Raw genomic sequence first — 21,982 nt, 5'->3', positions numbered from 1 at the left:
TCAGAAAATACAGTGCCCTGAAGTCCAAGTCTTTCAACATCAAAATACAGAAAGGCGTGTCATAAGATAAGCATCCACAGTCTCCCCCAGACTTGAAACGGCTCTCACTGTACCACTACTCAGAAACCTCTGGGCACAAAGCAAGCCACCCAGGCCCCGGATCAAGAAGAGCCTCCAGAGGAAGCTTTCCAAGTTAAAAAGGGCAGCAGTGGAGACAAGAACATAGAGCACAGACTTGAGGACACAGTGGGGAAAGGAGAGGGCGGGATGAATTGAGAGAGTGGCATGGACATATGTAAATTACCACGGATAAAACAGCCAGAGGGGATCTGCTGTATGACACAGGGAGCTCAAGTCAGATGCCCTGTGACAACCTAGAGGGGTGGGAGTCCCCTGGTGGCTCAGACGGTAAAGAATCTGCCTGCAATGTGGGAGACCTGAGTTCGATTTCTAGGTCGGGAAGATCCCCTGGAGGAAGGCATGGCAACCCACTCCAGTATTCTTGCCTGGAGAATTCCATGGACAGAGAAGCCTGGCGGGCTACACTCCATGGGGTTGAAGAGTCGGACATGACTGAGTGACTACACTTTCACTTTTCACTTTCAGAGGGGAGGTGGGAGGGAGGTTCAAGAGGGAGGGGACATATGTACACCTATGACGGATTCACGCTGACGTATGGCAGCTGCTGCTGCTGCCAAGTCGCTTCAGTCGTGTCCGACTCTGTGCAGCCCCATAGATGGCAGCCCACCAGGCTCCTCTGTCCCTGGGATTCTCAAGGCAAGAACACTGGAGTGGGTTGCCATTTCCTTCTCCAATATGTACGGCAGAGATCAACACAATATTGTAAAGCAATTTTCCTCCAATTAAAAATAAATTTAAAAAATTTTCTTGGTTACACCCTTGCTCCACCCAGGTCGGGGGCAGGAGGTGGCCTCATAGAGATCACGGTTCCTTATTTGCAGCGAAGAAGTGGGTAAGGTTTCCCTGCATGATTGTCCTCATACTGAATGCTACTTAGTTTTTAAGACTTGCTAGAAATTAAGATCTTAGAAAGGGGAAACTCAGACCCATCAACGACAGCCCAGAGTACTGGAATGACGGCCGAAGACTAGGCTCACAAGCCCCACATGAGGTGGGTGGAGGACAGGCCCCATGAGGACTGGGAATGCAGGGTGCCATCATATCCCTCCCTGGAAGGTTCTAGTTGCCAACTTAAGATATATGGATTTTTCAAGCCAAAGAACCAGGCAGACAGCTGCAAGTTGATGCATGTTAAGGGGAAAGAAGATATGAATGATGTAAGTGACACGCCTAGGGCCTGTGAGAAGGACTCAGGGTTCTCGCAGGCAAGCCGAGGGGGAGCCTCTGGTTTAGGGCTTGAGCAGAAGGTGCTGGTCACATGGTGGAAGGTCCCTAGGGGCCAATGAACTGTGGGGACCCCGAGAGGCCCCCGGGCCAGTTTACCCAGCTGAGCATTCGACACAAAATCCTCAAGGAACACAAGCCATACAGCTGAGAAGGTACAAAGCTCGGGGGAGCTCAGGGCCAGGTGTTAGTGGGCGCTCTGCTAGCTCTTAGCAGGTGCTTACGGGTCACGGCACAGCTGGGTTCAAGCCTCAGGCTGTGTTAACAGGCAGCCTAGCTCAGGGAGCCCCGGGAAGCAGCGATCCACAGCACAGTTACCTGGCTTAGCGGTTTCTTTCCTGGCCCTTTGCTCCCTAGGGGCAGTAGCCTCCAAGGCAGGGTGGGAGTCCAGCTGGCCACCACGTTGCTTACCCTCCGTGGGTGAATTGAATTTGGTCTCGTTCACAAAGGTGGACAGGTCAGAGGGCTGGGGGTAGTCCTGTTTGTCAGCCTCCAGATCCACCGTCATGCACGTCCACTTCTGATTGGTGACCGCCAGCTTCTCCTCGTCAGTTGCGTGGACCACCGCTGAGATCACGGGTGGCGTTTCCGGCGTGGCCGCGGGGGTGGGGTCCTACCAGGAGAAGGGAAGCCGTCTCTCCTCTAGCCCCGTATCTGTGCCCACCCACGGGATCTGGGTACCTCCACCAAGGACAGGACCCTGTCACATTCCTCTGCTCAAAACTGTTCCAAGGAAACAAATTCTTTCCTCTATGAATTTCCTTTTCTGATGGCTTGCTTCAGGGGGTGATGACCATGGGTTTAAAAAGGAATCAGGATTTTGTGTTTTGATTATTTGAGACATTCCTGCTCACTCACTTTGAGAAAAATAAAAATTTTTACAACTGGCACTTTTATTAGGACAACTATAGTGTTATGCCCACAAAGGGCTGGACATCAATACCACCGACATCACCCAACAATCGTCATGCCTGATGCCAGAGGTAGAGAAAGTGAGTTTCAGCCCTATCTCCACAGAGGTGTGCAGCTGAGCAGGGCAGGGTGGGAGCCCAAAAATGTTGCCACAGATGTGGCACCGGACCCAAGACCCCTCTGGTGGGGCTGGGCGCCTCTCTGTAGCCCTGCCCTGGCCAGGGTTGGCCTGGCTGGGGTCTCACTGGCTTGGATGAGGGCGACAGAGGAGATCTGCTTGTTTTATGACCTTGAATGGCCTAACACACTTTCCTGGTCTGTACAGGTGAGAGGAACTGGTAAGAGGGAGACAGGGAACTGTATGAAGAAAGAGCCCAGCCCCCATTTCTTTAGGGATGGGGTCCCTTTTCCACCCCAGTCCTGGTGCTGGTTACACAATCCAGGGCTCCTCACGCACGTCCAGTTCTTTTTCACTGAATATGCGTTTATCTCCACAGACTTCCTAAACTTGATATTTAAGGATGTTCTCAGCAGATTAACTGGCCAGAACGGACCAGCACGATTCCCAGAGAACTAACATTTTTCCTGGGCATCTGCCAATTCTGGGGACATTCTCTGACATTTCCCCAAGGGAAGTGATCAAAACCAAGTCTTGCAAACACTGAGGGGCCCTCCATGTAGACGACAAGGAGAAGGTGTTGGAAACATGGATGTGATGAGCAACTGACTAGTAGAGTATAAACACCCATCAGTCTTGACTCTTGCCCCCCCACCCCCGGGGGAGCAATAAAATGATAAATATCAAGGGAACAGTATACCTGAGAAGGTGGATCAGAGAGAGGAGACCGTTTTGGCGACTTTTTCACCCTAAATGTGTCACTGGAAACAAAATGAGAAATGTAAACACAACGGACAGAGGCATAGAACATTCCAGAGCCGACCGAGGCCCGCAGCGTGAGTGCCGAGTATCTGGCCCAGACCACCCTCCCGTCCACACCACTCCCACCCCGAGTGAAAGACGTCCACACTGACAATCCATTCTGATTTTTCAACAGACACTGTTGCCCTCGAGGGAAAGATTCATCAAGCCAGAAGTGTTTTGAAGAGCTGCCATTGTGGAGAGCCGACCCAGAAAGTGAAGCTAACTTTGCCCAGATGCTCTTACTTTAAAAAACCAGAATCTGGTGAGCGGATTAACACGTCTGCATTCATCCAGGAGGGTCTGAACCAACTAAGGTGGGAGAGGGGATGTGAGTTCACGACACCAATGAACAGGAACCAACTGACTGAAGGCCAAGCCGACACGGCACTCAAACAGCTGAAAGAGTCGTGCAGAAATAGGAAGGCAAGGTCTGGGTCTTCGGAGGGAACTGGAAGATTCTCTCCTACATGCAGGAACTCTGAGCCTAATGGGTTCCCACACCTCTGACCTTCTGGGTGGGATTCTGATTAAAGGCAGGGCCAGGGGTGACATCGTTTTGGTTTTTTTTTTCCATTTATGGCAGAATACACATAAAATTTACCATCTCAAACACTCTTAAGTGTACAGTTCAGTGAAGTACATACATACTGCTGGGCAACCAAACTCCAGAAATATTTTTTCAGAGAGGAGATCATTAAAAAAAAAAAAGCCTTTCCTAATCACAATGAACACCTCTGGTCACTTTTTTGTCCTTCATGTAAATAACTGGGGGTGAGGGTGGGGGAGAGGAGGACCTAGGCAAAGGAGACATCAGCTCAGATTCCTGAAAGATTCAGAAGGAAGGGATTTTTTAGCATAGATGGTTCTATTATATTTACTGGGTGATAGGGGGGTAATTTCCGCAATCAGAATGGAGACTTCTCCACCTGTAGACCAGACTCTGCCCCATGGTCTCAGGCCCCTCAGTGGTCTGGTCCGGCCTCCAGAAAGGCAAAGGCCTGGGGTGGGGGGGATCCCCTCATCTTACACTCCCACTCTCCATCTCCTGCTCTATGGACAGAGCAATTGGGCACCAAGTTCCCCCTTGTGTTCTCTCAGATAAAACACTCCAACAATGGCATCCAGTTATGAAAGATACTATAAATGGTTATTTACAGCATCTGTGGCATCTGTCACGTGAACAGTGCCATTACAGCTTGAAGCATATATTTATTCGTGCACATAAATACGCAACTGTGTATTTTACAGTTGCTAAGTGGCTCTAAAATACTGGAGAAACCCCTAGGGCAGAAGAGACCCTGAGAGACTCCACTCTATCCCAGGGCTGCTGGGAGCCTGGGACCAGGCCAGCTTCTCTTGGAAAGATGTAGAGGCAAAGAAGAAGCCTGTCCATGGGCCCTTGGGAGCGGCCTGCACGATCTCTCACGGCCTGGAATGCACAGCACTACAGGCACAGAGGTGGTCCGACCTGTTGCTGTTTCCCTCAACAAGGCAACCCCCAGATGGCATGCGGACACCCTGCCCGGAAGCCTCCTGGCGATGGCTCTCTCAGCCGTGTGCTCCACTCTGAGCTGACCCTGCATTTCAGGGGGCTCCCATCGGTCTCAATTTGAAACAGCCCAAACATTTCTGCTTCACATGTAGCCAGAGCAAGCAACAGCAGTTCCTGCCTGTGGTCAGACTGGATGGTTATTTTAAGGTGAAGCCACAATGCTTTGAAAGCAATCGCCTACTTGTCCCATTTAAAATGGAAGAATGGAATGAGAGTTTAAAAATTAAAAAAAAAGTATGGGTTTCAGATGAAGACATCCAATATGCAAGGGGAGAAAAAAAAAAAAAGAGGTTCCATTCCTGACAAGCAGGCAGATGTTGGATAATCACGTTTTCACAGCCAAGCAGTTTCACTTATGCTAATCACTATGAAACAGACAAATAACCTCTGCTACTGGGAAGCCCCATGCCCCGTCATTCCCAGGCCCGCCACAGAAATGTGTAAGCAGCAGCCACGGAAAGGAAATAAAAAAGAGCTTGGAAGCAAAAGCAAAGGCAGGAAAAAGCACATTTGGCATAAGAGGCAGATTCCGTTAAATTTACTTACAACAGAGAACATACAGACATCACATCTTCAACCATCCTAAGACAAGAAGACAAAGAAAAAGAGAGACAGACAGAAGGAACTGACAAAAAAGATAAATCTGCAGATGACTGGCTATTGAAGGGGCCATCCAGTGTTCAGCTTGGACGCGGGGGCAACATCCCAGCTTTTTGGAGAGGAGCTGTCGGGGAACACCTTCCTCCCTCAGTTCCAATTATCCCATAAAGTGTTGGTGGCTCAAAGAGCCTTGCCACCCCAGTGAAGGACTCCTAGCCATCTGCACCAGAGGTGAGACCTGAGGACAGGTAGGCGTCCCTGACCTCAGTCGGCTCTGGTGACAGAACAGAACAGAACCAAGCTGTCTTGTGGGGAAGGAGAAGGTGATGCCTTCAAGTTGACTCTCACCCCACCAAAATGAGACAAATGGCTTTGTGGTGTGGCCATTTCCTTTTTCTCCTGTTCGAGGCTTAAGATAAAGCTTCCAACACAGATTCTAGGGAATCTTTAAGAAGGACGTGGGTTAGCAGGTGATCTAAAAAAAAAAACAAGTCCACATTTTTGGCTAGGACTGCCTTCCAGCCACCACCACCACCCAAGGTCAAAGCCTGCTTAGAGACCCTCTTCTCAGGAAGCCTCGGGTTCTTCTCAAATGTTAAATGTTTGGGGGCGGTGGGGAGTGCAGAAAGAGAGGTAAGCAGGTTACCCTATCTTGATCTGTGCCAGGCAGACTCAGAGGGGCCAGCAGTCATGGTCTGTTCTGCTGAGATGCCACCAGAAGCCTGGCCTTCTGGTCAAATGATTGATGATACTTCACTCGAGAGCAAGGAGAAAGGCTCCAAGCACCAAACCACACTACACTTGGACCAAAGCCCCAAGGATGGACCTGCAGCCATCCTGGGCTGGACTCCAGAGGCATGGACATGTGTATCAAGTGCAATCCACTCAACCACAGTCTGGACAGCAGACCCGATTACTCATGGCCTCCTGGAGACTGTGGGGACCGCTTCTCCCTTTCAGGTTCCATTGATCTTTTCTGGATCCACAGGGCCTGTGGACTCTCATCTATGAAGATGAGTAGATAAAGGGGCAGAAACAACATGGGTGCTTCCTACAGGGTAGCCAGGGTACAGGAAGGGGCCCAGACCAGGCCTCTCCCTCATGGGCTTCTTGAGTCTATTGTGTTTGCCTCTTGGGCTTGTTGTTGTTCAGTAACTAAGTCGTGTCCAGCTCTTTGTGACCCCATGAACTACAGCACGCCAGGCTTCCCCATCCTTCACTATCTCCCTGAGTTTGCTCAAACTCATGTCCACTGAGTCAGTGATGCCATTCAACCATCTCATCCTGTCGCCCCCTCTCCTCCTACCTGCAGTTTTTCCCAGCATCAGGGTCTTTCCAATGGCCTAATGTCTCATTAAAGGGCAGAAACAAATACTACAAAATCTTAGTAACATTTTAAAGGGTGGATCCCTTAGTTTCCAGGCCACTCCAAAAAGCAATTCACATGTTAAACAGAAAATGCTAAATCACCAATAGGGAGGCTGACCAGGCCACCACTGGGCTGCTCCCTTTCCATGGATTCCCCCACTCTCTCCTGAAGTTCAAGGTCAGGTCTTCAGCTACAAGTAAAGCTTTAGACCACTAACTGATCGAGGCAAGAGGTCAAGGACTCTAGACCCAAAGGGACGTGAGGATGGGACACAGCACCACTATGGGCGCGGAGAGGAATGAAAATGGGTACCCTGCTGCAAGCATGTGGCGCTGTGGCAAATGGCGGGGGGCACGGCAGCCCAGGTTTCCAGGCAAGTGAGCAACGATACAGCCAGCGCCCAGCCCCGCCTCTGACCTTACCACCTGCACCCCTGAACTTACGTCTTAAGGGGCGTCTTCTTCTTCTTGGCGGGCTTGTTCAGCCCATCCCCGTCCACTCCATTGGCTTCGACGGCACTGGCTGGGATCTCAAAGGAGGCTGGGGATTTAGAAGGTGAGCTGGGGGCCTTAGAGCACGTCTTAAAGGGATCAGTGGACTCATCACAGGCGTCCGGGTCAAAGTTGTAGGACTGTTGGGGCAGTTTGGGAGACTCCTGCATTTTTGAGGTGGAAGAAAAAGGGTTAAAATTGGGGTCATCCCACTTGTCAATATCAAAGGTGTAGGTACCTTTAGCGATAGGGATGTCATTGGGTTCAGCAGGGGACCTGGTAGGCGAGGCAGGGGTGTTGTCGAGTTTCTCGGGTGTTTTTTTCATCTTTGGCCTCCTTAGGGGCATTTTGGCAACCGGCTTTTTGCCTATCTTTTTAGTGGGAGGCGGGGTTTCCTGCTGGGTGTCCCAACTACCCTTGTCCTCAGAATAGTCAAACTCCAGCCTCACTGAGAGGCCTTTGGCTGGGGAGTCCTCTTGCCCCCCACTATCTGATGGGGTCACCTCCACTGCCTCAGGGGCTGTGGCCAGAGGCAGGGTTCTCCTTCCAATGGGAGGTGAGTTCTGCACTCTGCCACCCCCCGAAGCTGGGGGGACGGCCCCTTCTGCAGCCTCACAGTCCAGGGGGCAGGCCGCCTTGGGGGCAGCAGCAGGCTCTGGGGGTGCCTCCTCCGATAAGGCTGATCTGGAGCCTTCTGCCCTGGCAGGTTCTGGTCTCGTTCCGGCTGTTTGATTCTCTTCGCTGGGGTCAGGGCTCTCTCCGGTCGGCTCGTGCTGCGTCTCTCTCACTGGGGGCGTTTCAGGGGGTTTCTTAGTGGTCTGTTTCTTTTTTAAGGAAGGTGGCCTCGGTTTCTTAGTTCGCTTAAGGGTACTGGAAGCACTGCTCGAACCCGCGCTGTACGCATCCGCGACCGGGGCCGTGGCCTCGGGGTTGCCTGAGCAAGAAGCACCATCAAAGTCACTGGCTTGCAGACTGAGCGAGCGGGACAACGTCGACTTAGAGGTGGGGACGGAGTCCGTGGACTTCCTCCGTGAGTTCACCTTGCAGTCCTGATTCTTAGGGTCTGAGGGGCGAGGCTCCAAGGTCTGAAGGTTATCCACTAGCTCGATGTTGTCAAAGTCCAAGTTGTAAGTCCCGCTGCTGGCTATCGGCTTGTCTTCATCGAAGACGGCGGAGAAGGAGTGTGGTGGGGGATGGAAAGGACTGCCCTCCACGGAGCTGCTGCGGGGGCCATCGGGGACGGAGGCCGGCTCAGAGCTGCATCCTGAGGGAACGGAGACAAAGCCATCGTTGAAGGACACAGGACACTTAAGAGAGTCCCTCTTCTAGTGCCAGACCATCACCACCCTCTAACACCAGAGCCCCAGGCCAGCCCACCCACCCCTCAACAAGCACGCTGCTTGGGTACAAATCCTGCTCTCACCAGGCAGCTCCAGGCCCTGAACAAGCAGACCCTCAGCTTTCTCATCTGTAAAATGGGACCAATAAGAGCTGTTTAAAGGGTACCTTTAAACACTGTCATCTAAAATACACTTACCTAGACTTCCCCAGTGGTCCAGTGGCTAACACTCTGCACTCCCAGTGCAGGCGGCCCAGGGTTCAACCCCTGGCTGGGGAACGAGACCCCACATGCTGCAACTAAAGAGCCCTCCTGCTGTAACTTTAAAAAAAGAAGAAGAAGAAAAAAAAAACCCCTGTATGCCAAAACTAAAAATGCAATGAACATCGATGATCCTGTGTGCCACAACTAAGGCCTGAAACAGCCAAAAAATAAATATTAAAAAAATTTAAAACACATTTACCAAGCGCCAGATCAAAGCAAGGCACCATTCTGGGTGTTGGGGCCTCCATAACGAACAAAATCCTTGCCCTCCTGCAAGTTAGGTTCTTTAGGGAGAAGACAGTCAAGAAGCAATTAACAAGTAACATGTATGGGCTGTCAGATGGTGGTAAGTGCTAAGGAAAAAAAGAAAGGGTAGGAGTGTTGCAATTTTAAAATAAAGTAGTTGAGCAAAGCCCATCAAGGAAAAAACATTTAAGCCAAGATCAGAAACAAGATAAAGGTGTTTATCTTTATCTGTGGGGATATCTGGGGGAAAGCATGTAAGGCAAAGGGAACAGCAAGTGCAAAGGTCCTGGGGTCAGTCCACACGTGGGGTGTTACAGAAATACCAAAGGCCAGTGTGGCTAAAGTAAAGGAGAGGAGCAGGAAAGGAAGACAGAGAAATAATGCAGGTAAAACATAGTGAGCCTTCAGTAAATATTAGCTACTATCATCAACCAGCCTGCTCTAGAATATGCAGAGCCTTTAAGTGCAGGCCCCAGGCAACTGCAGCAGAGCTAAGCTTATGCATCTGCCACCTGTCCCGACTCTAGGCACCCCCTGAAATCTCTCCCTCCAACCCTACCTGCCACGCCTCTCTTCTCAACCTCCCTCTCATCCATTCTCTCTCCATTTTTTTGCAGCTTCCTCCCAGCTTCCCCTCCCGCTCAGCCAGTGCCAGCCAAGGATGCTGCTTCTTATTTTAAAACATGCTGTGGATGCCCTGGGCTTCCCAGGTGGTGCTAGGGGTGAAGAACCCACCTGCCAAGGCAGGAAACAGAAGAGATGTGGGTTCGATCCCTGGGTTGGGAACATCCCCTGGAGGAGGGCACAGCAACCCACTCCAGTATTCTTGTCTGGAGAATGGGCTACAGTCCATGGGGTCGCCAAGAACTGGACATGACAGAGCACACAGGCACGTGGACACTCCAGATGCTGGTCAAGAGATGCTCCATCACCTCAGGGCCCCGCTGCTCCACGGGGATGCAACCAGCCTGGCCTTGTCTCGGCTGCCCTAGGTTCTGCCTGCACTAGGTGGTGCCCTGCGTGCTCTCCTAGCTTCACAGAGACCCTGGGCAGTCTAGATGCCAGAAAATGATTGGCCAGAAGACCAAAGATGTGTAAATAGCCAAAGGGGAGGAAACGTTGCAATGTGGTCCGCAGAAGAAGGGATTAAAGAGCTGGCACAGGGACTTCCCTGATCCAGTGGTTTGGCCTCCACACTTCCACTGCGAGGGGTGGGGCACAGGTTTGATCCCTGGCCAGGGAACTGTTAATAAGATCCCACATGCTGCACAGTGAAGCCAAAAAAGGGAAAAAAGAGAGAGAGAGAGCTAGCATATACGCGACTTGGACCAGCATTCCCAAAGTGTGTTTCACTGACAGCAGTTATATCCTGCAGTACCTACCCCATCCCCTGCTAGAACAGTTGCCAGATGAAATATAGGATGTTCAGTTAAATTTGGATTTCGGATAAACGAACATGTTTTTTATATAAATATGTCCCAATCACTCATTATTTATCTAAGATTCTAATTTAACTGGATGCTCTGTACGTTTGTTTGCTAAATCTGGCAGCCCTAACGCCTCATGCCAACAAACTAACAAAGTTTGGGAGATGTTTGCTTCCCTGAGAGCGTGGTTGGTAAAGAATCTGCCCGCAATACCAGAGACCTGGGTTCGATCCCTGGGTTGGGAAGAGCCCTTGGAGAAGGGAAAGGCTACCCACTCCAGTACTCTGGGCTAGAGGAATCACAAAGAGTCGTACATGACTGAGCGACTTTCACTTTCTTTTTCACTTAACAGCCGAAATGGCTTCTCCCTGTAGATTTTTTCAGGGCCACTCACGCTCATGGCTGCAACTCCAAGGGGGTGAGCACTTGGCAGAGAACCCGAGGAGATGAAGGGCTGCCCGGGAGATGACAGCCTCCTGAGTTCAGGAGCTGCTCTGATTTATCTTTGTCTTCCCCGGACCTGTCACACTTTCTCTTGCTGGCTGAATAAATGCTTCTGGCATTGAGATGACCTTCTGGAAGCAGGTCTGTTCGCCAATCATGGTTTCAAACCTTCCCTTCTCTTCGGCATCCAAAGCCACCCCAGGCCCTACTTGGAGCACGTGTCCTAGAAGATGGAACCTCTCAACCTTTTCCACCAAAAGATTCGCCATGTCTCAAACACACTCTGGATTCATGCTCATCTCAAAAGAAGATGTCCCCTCCCTCCTCCTTTCTAAAACCAATTTCCTCCAGAGACTTGCACCCTCCTTCCATCAGCAGTTGGCTCCTCTTCCTGCCCTGGACACACAGTGCAGAGGGCACAGAAAGGCCAGGGATCGCAGAGGATGCAGCGTTTCAAGTGGGCCTTGCGGGAGGCAGAATGAGCCTCAGTGCTTCCCATCATTTCCAAAGCAAGGCCCACAACTGCCAGCCTGCTTTCTCCCAGGCTACTAGGCATATCCCAGCAGCCTTATGAGGCCCTTCAGATGTCAGGAGTTCTCCCCAAACCACGAAACATGCAGCAGATACTCAGCTTAACCATCTGCTCACTCTTTTCCCCAGAAGAAAAGCTCTCTGACTGCCTAATGTGGCTTTCCTCTTTAGACATGACATACCGTAATTAAATCATCATGGACCAGGAAATCGAATCTTGGTGCAAGGTTTCTAAGCCCCTGCACTGTGTCCATGTCAGGATGGTAAGTATTTTGTCTCAGTGTGTGTGTGCGGGGAAGAGTTGGGGGAGATACTGTTCACTGTAGGATATCTAGAAGAATCTTTGGCTTCTGCCTACAAGATGCCTTTACCCTCCCCAACCCTGAACTGTGACAACCAAAAATGTGTCTGAAAGCCTTAGTTGATCAGTCGTGTCCAATTCTTTGCAACCCTATGGACTGTAGCCTGCCAGGCTCCTCTGTCCATGGGGATTCTCCAGGCAAGAATACTGGACTGAGTAACCTATCCCTTCTCCAGGGAATCTTTCCGACTGAGGGATCAAATCTGGGTCTCCTGCATTGCAGGTAGATTCTTTTTACCGTCTGAACCAGCAGAGAAGCCCAAAAATGTGTCTCAGTTCAGTTCAGTTGCTCAGTCATATCTGACTCTTTGTGACTGCAACATGGCAGGCTTCCCTGTCCATCGCCAACTCCTGGAGCTTGCTCAAACTCATGTCCATCGAGTCCATGATACCATCCAAAATGTGTCAAAAATGTGTCTCACTCAGTTCAGTTCAGTTCAGTTCAGTCGCTCAGTTGTGTCAGACTCGGCAACCCCATAGACTGCAGCACGCCAGGCTTCCCAGTCCATCACCAACTCCCGGAGCTTACTCAAACTCATGTCCATTGAGTCGGTGATGCCATCCACCCATCTCATCCTCTGTTGTCCCTGTCTAGAAATTGCCAAATGTCCCCCGGGAATGGGGCACAATAATCCCTGGTTGAGAACCACCGTCTTACTGTCTGGCAACCAGAGCAGGGTTGGGAGGGCCCTTCGGTTCTCTTCAGGAGAAGCCCTAGACCAGAGAAATGGGCCACTGCCACACGCAGGCCTTGATTTTCCAGAGCAGGTGTGGGCCAGCTGGATTCCCAGTCACCCGCACTGGACTTCTAAATGCTCACACACCGTATCAACACGAAGACAATGTATTCATTCATTCCTATGTATCCGGGCCTCCCCTGTGGCTCAGTGGCAAAGAGTTGCCCTGCCAATTCAGGAGATGCAGGTTTGATCCCTGGGTTGGGAAGGTCCCCTGGAGAAGAAAATGGCAGCCCACTCCAGTATTCTTGCCTGGGAAATCCTATGGACAGAGGAGCCTGGCAGGCTACAGTCTATGGGGTCGGACTGAGCACACACACACGCATTCCTATACATCAGATAATCTGGGTGCCTCCTATACGTCAGCCACTGGGAGGCATGCTGTGGACACAGAGGTAAGGAGGGTCAGGACCCCAGAGGGATCCACCCCCCCAGGCAGACCTGGACAGTGCTTGCCCTGGCTCCAGATTCGGGCCCACTCTGAGAACAAAGTCAGCCTCCTTGGTTCATGACGCTCAAAGGCTCACGAGGTGGTTCGTGGCTGCAGCAGTCCAGCTCGGGCCACTGGAACAAATCCACAGGCTGAATAAGAGCTCTGGAGGCCGGAAACCCAAGGTCAGGATGTCCCCAGTCCTCCTTGACTTGCTGATGGACATCTTCTGTCTGTATCGCACACGTATTTGCTCAATATGAACTCACCTCCTGACGTCTCCTCTCCCCCGACTGTCTTCAAAGGCCATGCCACTTAGCCGCGCTGACCGCTTCTAACTGGAGCACTTCTGCCAGCTGTGCTGCGTGTCCCTCCCCTCCCCCCATCCCCTGTGAGCTCACCCTGGGCAGAGATCCACGGGCCCAGAGGCACAAAGGTGCTAACACAAGGTACCCTTGCCCTCAGACACTTAGCTTCATCCAATATATCCAAAGGGAAATGGTCCCATACAGAGGGAGCCTAGCTCTCCATCCTCCAAGTATATAAATAATAACCGATTGTAATTAATAAGGGCTTCCCTGGTGGCTCAGGGGTAAAGATCTGCCTGCAACGCAGGAGCCTCGAAAGATGTGGGTTCGATCCCTGGATTGGGAAGATCCCCAGGAGGAAGAAATACAACCCACTCCAGTATTCTTGCCTGGAGAATCCCATGGACAGAGGAACCAGTGGGCTACGTTTTGTGGGGTTTACTCCCACATCTCACTGGGAAGCAGGTGATGAGATGCCCCACATATTCAGGCTTGGAGCCCTGGGGATCCTTCCCTCATCTGAGCTGGGATGAAACATGCAAATAATTTAGCACAGGTCTGGTACATGGCGGACGCTAAATGGAGCTATTGTTTGATTACGGGACATTTCATTACATCTTTTGGTGGCCAGTCCTGAGTTCTAATAATGCGGCCACCCTACAGCAACCAAGCGTCCTGATCACAGAAGCATGAGAAGTGGGAGTGGAAAGGATCTCAGAGGACTCACGGGTCACTCTTTTCATTTTACAGATAAGAAAACTGGGCTCAGGTAAGCCACATCCTGGCACAGCCCAGAAGAGCGGCAGACGCAAGGTGGCCACCAGGGTCTCAGCCCCACTCCTCTCCCGTGGCGCACAATCATGCGAAGCCCAAAATAAAGTGATGGATTACTTTGCAAAATGTAAGTTTCCAGGAGGAAAAATTATGTCCTTATTCACAGCCCAAGGTCTCGTCTATTATTTCCCGAGGTTCTCTTGGTACCTTTAGCAACGACGCAGGCACTTCACAGTGGCAAACCAAACAACAGATGTTCCCCTCTTGCCCTTTCTCTCCTGTGGTTCCCAGAAGGATGCTTTCTTCTCCTCCACAGGCATGCACGGCCACCTGCCCACTCTGGGTAATGTCCCATGATGTCTACAGAAGGGACAAGCAGATCTTTCAAATGAATGTGGCAAATCAAACGGACTTCTGTGCAGCCCAAGCCAGGGGGCTTTAGGCAGACACAATCCCAACCTTCAGCGTCCTCACTGTATAATCCACATTTAGCCTCACTATAGTTTTCCAAGGAGGAGAAGCATAAAGTCGGACTCCAACCGGTACAATCAAAAGTTCTGTGGGGCTGTGACTCATGGCCATGCATGGCTCCAACCCCTTCTGGCAGGGGGTCTCTCTTAATCCTCCATAATATTCACTCTTTCAGAAACTGCCATCTAAGCCAGGGGCGGGTATTGTGCTTGAGAGTGTGTGTGTATGTTAGAATGGAAATTGTTCATTGCTTTATTGAAAAAAGAAGTAGGCAGAAGGAACAAAGACAGGCTGAAGAAAAGAACGAGGGTTGCACACCATCCCCAGAAGCGATCAGGACATAAAAAACTGGAAATCCCAGAGGACACACGCATGCTGGCAGCAATGACTGCCCTTGGGACGCCGTGTGATGCTCAAGGATGGACCACACTTTGTCTTAGGCCTTCGTTCTCCTTCTAACATCCTTTCTAAGGTATCCCACACACACAGAGTGTGAACTTATTACACCCATAAAAAAAGGATCATTTATTCTTAAGTGGATGTTTGATGTAAGGATTAAAATGTATTCGTCATTCAGCTGCGTTCCATTAAAACCTCAGGGTGAAATTTCTATGATATTGTAGGAAATGAAATTTTTACATACTTCACTATATGCAAAAGACTCTCTGAGAACTATAAGCAGCCCTTCCTGCTTCTTCCCCACCTTAAAATCAAATAAATTTCAATCATCACCCTCTTAGAGCTTAGCACCTAGACTAATGGCGCAGAATCAGGTACTACTAACTGATAGCTGTCAGAAAAGGGAGACTATGAAAATTGCATTCATCAGATCCCAGCAAAGGTGTCTCTTCCTCTCCCCCCAGCACCAGGGAGCATATGTGCTTAGGAACAAAGCCCCAGGAGTGTCTGCCTTTAATCAACGGCCAGGCTGAAGCCAGAGCGGGTGGAATGGATTCCACCCATTTCTTTCTAAGACCAACATCAAGGTCAAAATGGCTTTTTATTTTGCCATTCACCTGGCTCCTGGCTAGGGCAGGAGTACGAATGGACGCTGGCCCCCTCCTCCATTCCCCAGCCTCCATCCCTCACCTGGGGCAGCCTCTAAGCACAGGTGCATGGACATCCACTTGTATGTCCCAGCCCCGGCCTTGGTTCCTTCTCGGCTAAAGGGTGTAAACAAGGGCACAGTCAGCTTCGCGAAGACGGGACAGAAGAAGGAGCCTGGGTGGGCCCAGGAAGAGGCTGCTCCCAGGTATCCAGGACATGGTCCGGGGGAGCTCAGCTCTACAGACTTTTATTGCCAGGGCTGTGGCCGAGGAAGGCCAGAGTGGGGCCCTCTAAAGTTCAGGGTCCAGAGGAGGCTGTCTGGCTCTGGAGACGGCACCACCTGACCCCCTAACTGGCCTAGGGGGGCCATTTCTGAGCCATGTGGTCTCTTGACCAGCCTGTGTGGACATTTCTGGACCACCTGGCCCCCAACCAGCTCGTGGGGTCATTTCTGGCAACCTCCATCTCTTTCCAGGCCTCATGTGAAACTCTGATGCTCGAGGTGGTCCCACCCCTGCTGTTGTCACTGGAGGATACACACAGATGACAGCAGGCAGGTGGGCAGGTTGGAGGCTGGGGCCCGAGATCTGTCCTGTCCTCCCCCATCCCCACCCCCAGTAATCACTGCATCTGAAAGGTCTTTAAGTCACACTAGCAGAGAACGGATGTGAGGAAGTGATAGGAAATCTGGATAGTCTGAAGTTAATGAGGAATAAAGGACTCACCCCTGCACAGATTCAACCGCCCACCACTTTCTCTTCTTGCCCATTCACTAATTATCATCCCCAAGCCCACGTGGCCTTCTGTTGTTCAGTTGCTCAGTTGTGTCCAGCTCTTTGTGACCCCATGGACTGCAGCACGCCAGGCTTCCCTGTCCCTCACCACCTCCCAGAGTTTGCTCTAACTCATGTCCATTGAGTCAGTGATGTCATCCAACCACCTCATCCTCTGTCTTCCCCTTCTCCTGTGTCCTTTAATAAAAATGCAGGTCACATGGGTGACCAGAACCAGTGCTCTTATGGGAGCCAGGGGCCAGATATTAGAATCCAAGATTGCACCAGAAAATTCCAAGACCCCACTGTCCCATACAAACCCAGCTCTGGGGGTTGGCTGAAAGGCACCCAGAGTTAAATGCACTATTTCTTCAGAGGCCACCTCTAAACTTCTACAAAGCAAACACAAAATAACCCACCGTACTCCTGGACCCTTAGTCTTCACCACATAAAACAAAGCCCAGCGCTGAGAGGCCCCAAGCCTGGGGAGGACCTAAAGAGCTCCAGCGACAGTCCCGGGGGTGGGTGCCCGCCTCCAGCTGGGTGCCCAGAGGAGCCGCTGTGAGTGTCCCCGGGGCTCAGCAGTAGGGCTGCTCCCACGCCGCCCCAGGGGTGCCGGGCCCTTGGTTACCTGGTTCTTCCAGGGGAGCCTGCACGCTGACCTCAGGTGCTGTAATGACTTCGGGGGGTGGCGGGGGTGGGGCTGGTGGAGCTTTGACGGGGGTCGTGGACTCCGGAGTCTCAAATGCTTCTTCAGAGTCAGAACTCCTGATGGAGAGAGACAGGGAGAAGCACAGGTTAGACAGGGGCCGGGGCTGTATTTGCTCCAAGGGACCGGTGCTGAGGAGCAATGCACGGCCTAATGACCCCTCTCGGGACCACCGCAACCAGGCCTGCAGCCCAATTAAATGGTCCAGGGCCAGCCTTGAAATAGTGTGCTTCCCAGGAGTGAATCTCATTAGCACCAGCTTTGGGCCCAAATGACAGAGTCTTTGAACTCAGCTCTACTCGAAATACACATTTCTGACCTCAGTGGCAAATACAACAGTAGAATCCTTTGAACAACTTTGGCACGTGTTACTTGGCATCTATTCAGTCAAACCGATAGGGAAGCATTCCCAGGGACACTTGGCAATGCTGTGGTTCCAACACATTCAAAGGACCCTCACCCCATGCAGTGGAATCTCACTCAGCCCCTTCCCCTCACCCCACCACTCTCTCCCACTGCCATTCCTTCCCCAGCGCATCACATAACTTGTTCTTATAGATGTATTCACTTTCTAATCATGTTAATTATATTTCTCCTCGACTGAGCTGAAAAGGCCAAGAGGGCAGCCTTTTTTGTCTTGTGTTTTTTTTATCACTGCATCTCCGAGTCCAAACCAGGAGGCAGTGAATAAACATCTGTTAAGTCGCTGAAGGAAGGCATGAAAGCTGGCAAGTCAGTGGAGGATGTGTCAGACTAAAGCTCAAAGCACAGCCTGCTGATCCCAGCAGTATGAAAATCGCCCTTGCTGGTCTGCAGTGATGTCTGCTCTCAAAGAAGATTCTTCACCCAGAGAAAGGAACCAAAACCCCACCCAGAGGAATGCCCACCATTCCACCCTGTAACAAGGGGAAGGGCCTCACAAAGCTAAAAAAGCCTTATCCTGGCTTGAAAATCAAGGGCAGGTAGCCCCTCTCATCACCCTGCTTCCACTAGGGACTCAATTTCGAGCCAGAAAGGATGAGGCATCCCCAAATCACTGAGCCAGGCATGTGTCCTCAGGCTGGAGGGCAGCTCCTTACGGGCTCAGATTGTGGAGGGGTCTGTGGTGCCGGCTTCAGCTCACTTTGAGGATCAGCAGCATCACCCAGGCTCACTCCCATCTCAGGATATTTTAAGTTGACCAAAATGCCACTTATTTATTTGCAACAAGGAAGGTAATTATCAAGACGGTGGATACTTAGGGTTGCTGCTGGCACAAGCGACCCAGCAGGCAATTTGGCAGAAGATATATAATCAGAGAGCGATGCATCAGGTACATACGGACGCTGAAACGCTCATAGAGCTGAACATCCACAAGGATCAAAGGACCAGTGTCCTCCCCAGAAGTCAGCATCTTCTAAAGACCGTCTGCCAGCCAGCAGAGAGCACCACGACCAACCAATCCCTCCGCAGTCAGCCAGGGCAGGAGAAAAAGAGCCATTTGGTGAGTCTCCTCCAGAAAATCTCCATCCAGGTTTTTACAACTTGTGTGTCAGAGACTCACTTTATCGGAGCCAAAGATCCCCCACTCCCATCCTTCCAAGGACCCTGGCTCCTGCAACCAGCCACATAGCTCTCCAGGGACACTAAGAGGTGAAGAGAAATATCAGAGCTGGATTCGACGGAATCCAATGAGCTAAAGCCTGTTTACTATCAAATTTCACAAGACGTAATTTATACAAATGCAACAGGGGCCATACCAACTTTTACAAATACACATTAATATTAAACATAGCTTTCATCTGGGGTGGCGGGGTGGGGCAGGATTTAAGATCCATGCCTGGACAACCACAGATCTAGGTAGCTGAACTTTTGCAGAATCTTTTAACTGGCATGAAAAACACAAGGAAGTCATGCAACCAAGCATCAAAGACGAACAGTAGTTTAGATCTGCCTGGTGGGCTCTGGGTGTAGACATGGCCCCCAGCTTTGCACACATCAGCAGCAATGTTGAAGAGACGCACACAGACAACTTGCCTCTTTCCTGGGTTTCCATGAAGGACCTGCAGACCCGAATCCCCACTGCCAGTTACCGTTGTCCACATCCACCGGGCCCATGTCCACCAGGAGGCCAAAGCCATTTCCGCTGAAGAAGAGCTTCTGTCCCCAAACTTCTACCCCTAATTCCTTTGCCGATATGTCTGGGTTCTGAATCTCTTTACGATGTCACGAGAAACTTAGCCGCCGCACCGCCAGGCAGGGATGCTCTGAGCTTCCCCAACGGCGGCAGAGATGCAGAGGGAGCTCTTCCCGCGGCTTCTGCATCCCCGGGCTCCAGCGACGTGTGGCTTCAGAGCACAAAGGGCCCCTGATCTTTCCCAGCAGCATACGCAAGCGACAGGGAGGGCCGGACGCTCCTGAATTCAAGCTGCAGAATTCCAATGAGGTCTCCCCAGCTCGCAGCTGCCCAGCGTGCACACCTGCTCAGAGAGCATCACTATTCACCAGGGCCCCATGTGGGAGGCAGTGTCAGCAGAGGGCAAGGGTACATCAGGCCCCTTGTGAGGCTCCTCGCCTTGTTTACTACGAACCTTTTCTGCATCAGAACACCAGAGGCTACCAGGGACCCCTACAATGGCATTCACTTCCAGCACCACGCGCTGTTTTCATATTTTCACACCCTCCCCCAGGAGTGGAGAGCAAGTTAATTAGAGGAGGCGGACGGCAGCTTTTTTAATTAGCCCTTTTCTCCCTAGTCAGCTTCTCAGAGGGGGCTCAGAAACATTCCCAAGAGCGGGGATTTCTGCAGTCCACCCACAAAGAGCCTGGACATAAACATAAAGCAGCATTCCAGAGTCCCAGAGCATGAAAGCAGCTTTCCTTGGCTGCGCAATTATTTTTTTCCTACAAGAAGAACTGAAAGTACGGGAAATTATTCTGCAAAGGCATCACACGTTTTTAAAATGAAAAAGCAAGTAAGTTAATTTGCCAAGAAGCTGTGTCAGAAAGAGAAATGTGCCATTACAGTCTGCTAAAATGACTCTAAATTACAGAGAAATGTATTTACCAGGATATGCAAATGCTAGGTTCTCCATAAGTAAATATGTAAATGAATGCAAATATAATAAGGTATATGCACTTCCAAAGTGTAAAGGTGTACCTCTTAATGGCCGGGCATGAAATATAATGACTTTAATTCCCAGCATAAAAAGCATTCTAATAGCTCCCATATGTTGAACTTTTTTGTTACATATCAAGCACTGGACTAAGCCATTTGCACATTTCTCTACAAGCTACAAAATGTCCCGCTACTGGAGAGCAGGCCCGTTCTGCAGATGACACAGCTATGGCTTAGAGAGGCACACTGCTTAGCCCAAGCCCACTTCATTAGTAAACTAGGGAAGTGCAGGGCTCAAATCTAGAAATGTCTGCCTGTAAAATCTGTGCTGTCTTACTAATACATCAGTGGCTTCTAAACCTTTCCAGCAACAAAACTATTTTTCTAAATGCATCTTTTGTGAATTTCCTATGGATTCTTTACCAGTTGAGCCACCAGGGAAGCCCAAGAATACTGGAGTGGGTACCCTATCCCTTTTTCAGCAGATCTTCCCAACCCAGGAATCGAACTGGGGTCTCCTGCATAGCAGGCGGATTCTTTAACCAGCTGAGCTACCAGGGAAGCCCATCACTGAGAACAATTAAGCTATTTTTATGAACTTAAACAATCTGACCCTGGGGGTTGAGGATGCCAACTGCAGCACTGGGTCTGTTGATTTCTCTCCTCGTTGCACATTATCAAGAAGTCCTGATGAGCAACCACGAACAGCACCTGTTCTGAACAGCCTGTCCTGTGACCATGGGACATTCTTTAATAAGGCAGTCAGGACAGGAGAGCTACCTAACTGGGCAAGACCAAATTAATCTATCAGCACAAGGCCATATGCTGGTGGCAGGCAACACACACAGCGTGTGTGTACAGAGAAGGGGAGACGGAAACGCGTAACTACAGGCGTAGACTGTGCTGCCTGCTGAAACCCGAGTCTGCCAGGCTCCCCAGTGGGCTTGCAAAGTTTAAAAATACTTCCTCAAATATTTTTCTCAGATTTTGGAAAGTCTCTATAGGACCTAAAGCCCCGCCAAGCACACTTTGGAAACTTCCTCCACACAACGAGGAACCCAGACCCTTCATAGATGGCAACTTGCATCAAAACAAGAGTATTTTATCTTTGTTTGGGGTGTTTTTTTTGAGGAGGGAGGCGTTGCCTTTATTAACTTTTACTTTGTGTTGGGGTATAGCTGGTTAACAATGTTGTGGTAGTTGCAGGTGAACGGTGAAGGGACTCAGCCATACATATACACGCATCCATTCTCCCCCAAACTCCCCTTCCATCCAGGCAAAAGAGAGCATTTTATGGCAACTCTCCCCAAAGCAAGACAGTTAGCCAGCAAAATGCAGAACCCTGAGGCCTATCAACCTATATTTTTGGTTTGGTTTAAACACATTATGTTTTATTTCTGTAAACGACAATAGTGAAGGAGTGTAAGATCAACATCCACATAATAATAATGTAACATAATATAATAAAGTTATATAATATAGACATAGAAGTTAGTATAATACAATACTTGGCTTCCCTGGTGGCTCAGATGGTAAAGAATCCGCCTGCAATGTAGAAGACCCAGGTTCAATCCCTGGGTTGGGAAGATCCCCAGAGAAGGGAATGGCATACACATGCATACGTATACACACACATATATGTGTGAACATGTGTATCTACAAATAAAATGCTCAAACTACCGCACAGTTGCACTCATCTCACATGCTAGTAGAGTAATGCTCAAAATTGTCCAAGCCAGGCTTCAGCAGTACGTGAACTGTGAACTCCCTGATGTTCAAGCTGGTTTTAGAAAAGGCAGAGGAACCAGAGATC

The 21,982-nt window shown here is 50.4% G+C and overlaps 1 protein-coding gene across 16 annotated transcripts in view; it reads right to left on the bottom strand.

The window, feature by feature from the left end:
* The window catches only part of TACC2 (transforming acidic coiled-coil containing protein 2), a 230,714-nt gene that overhangs the window by 30,186 nt on the left and 178,546 nt on the right, over positions 1 to 21,982 (bottom strand). For 10 of the 16 annotated variants that reach the window (XM_069566725.1, XM_069566735.1, XM_069566728.1 and 7 more), the window contains 4 exons: positions 16,995 to 17,131; positions 7,164 to 8,475; positions 3,096 to 3,156; positions 1,684 to 1,978 (listed from right to left, as the gene is read on the bottom strand). In XM_069566725.1, coding sequence (XP_069422826.1) covers positions 1,684 to 1,978; positions 3,096 to 3,156; positions 7,164 to 8,475; positions 16,995 to 17,131 — 1,805 coding nt within the window. The remainder of the gene's footprint in view (positions 1 to 1,683; positions 1,979 to 3,095; positions 3,157 to 7,163; positions 8,476 to 16,994; positions 17,132 to 21,982) is intronic. The other 6 variants (XM_069566733.1, XM_069566738.1, XM_069566734.1 and 3 more) reach the window with 1 other exon arrangement.

Source organism: Ovis canadensis, chromosome 22 (genome assembly GCF_042477335.2).
Source record: "Ovis canadensis isolate MfBH-ARS-UI-01 breed Bighorn chromosome 22, ARS-UI_OviCan_v2, whole genome shotgun sequence".
Classification (NCBI taxonomy): Eukaryota; Metazoa; Chordata; class Mammalia; order Artiodactyla; family Bovidae; genus Ovis; species Ovis canadensis.
Note: the sequence above shows the minus strand (reverse complement) of the source record. Positions and strands in the feature narration are given on the sequence as shown.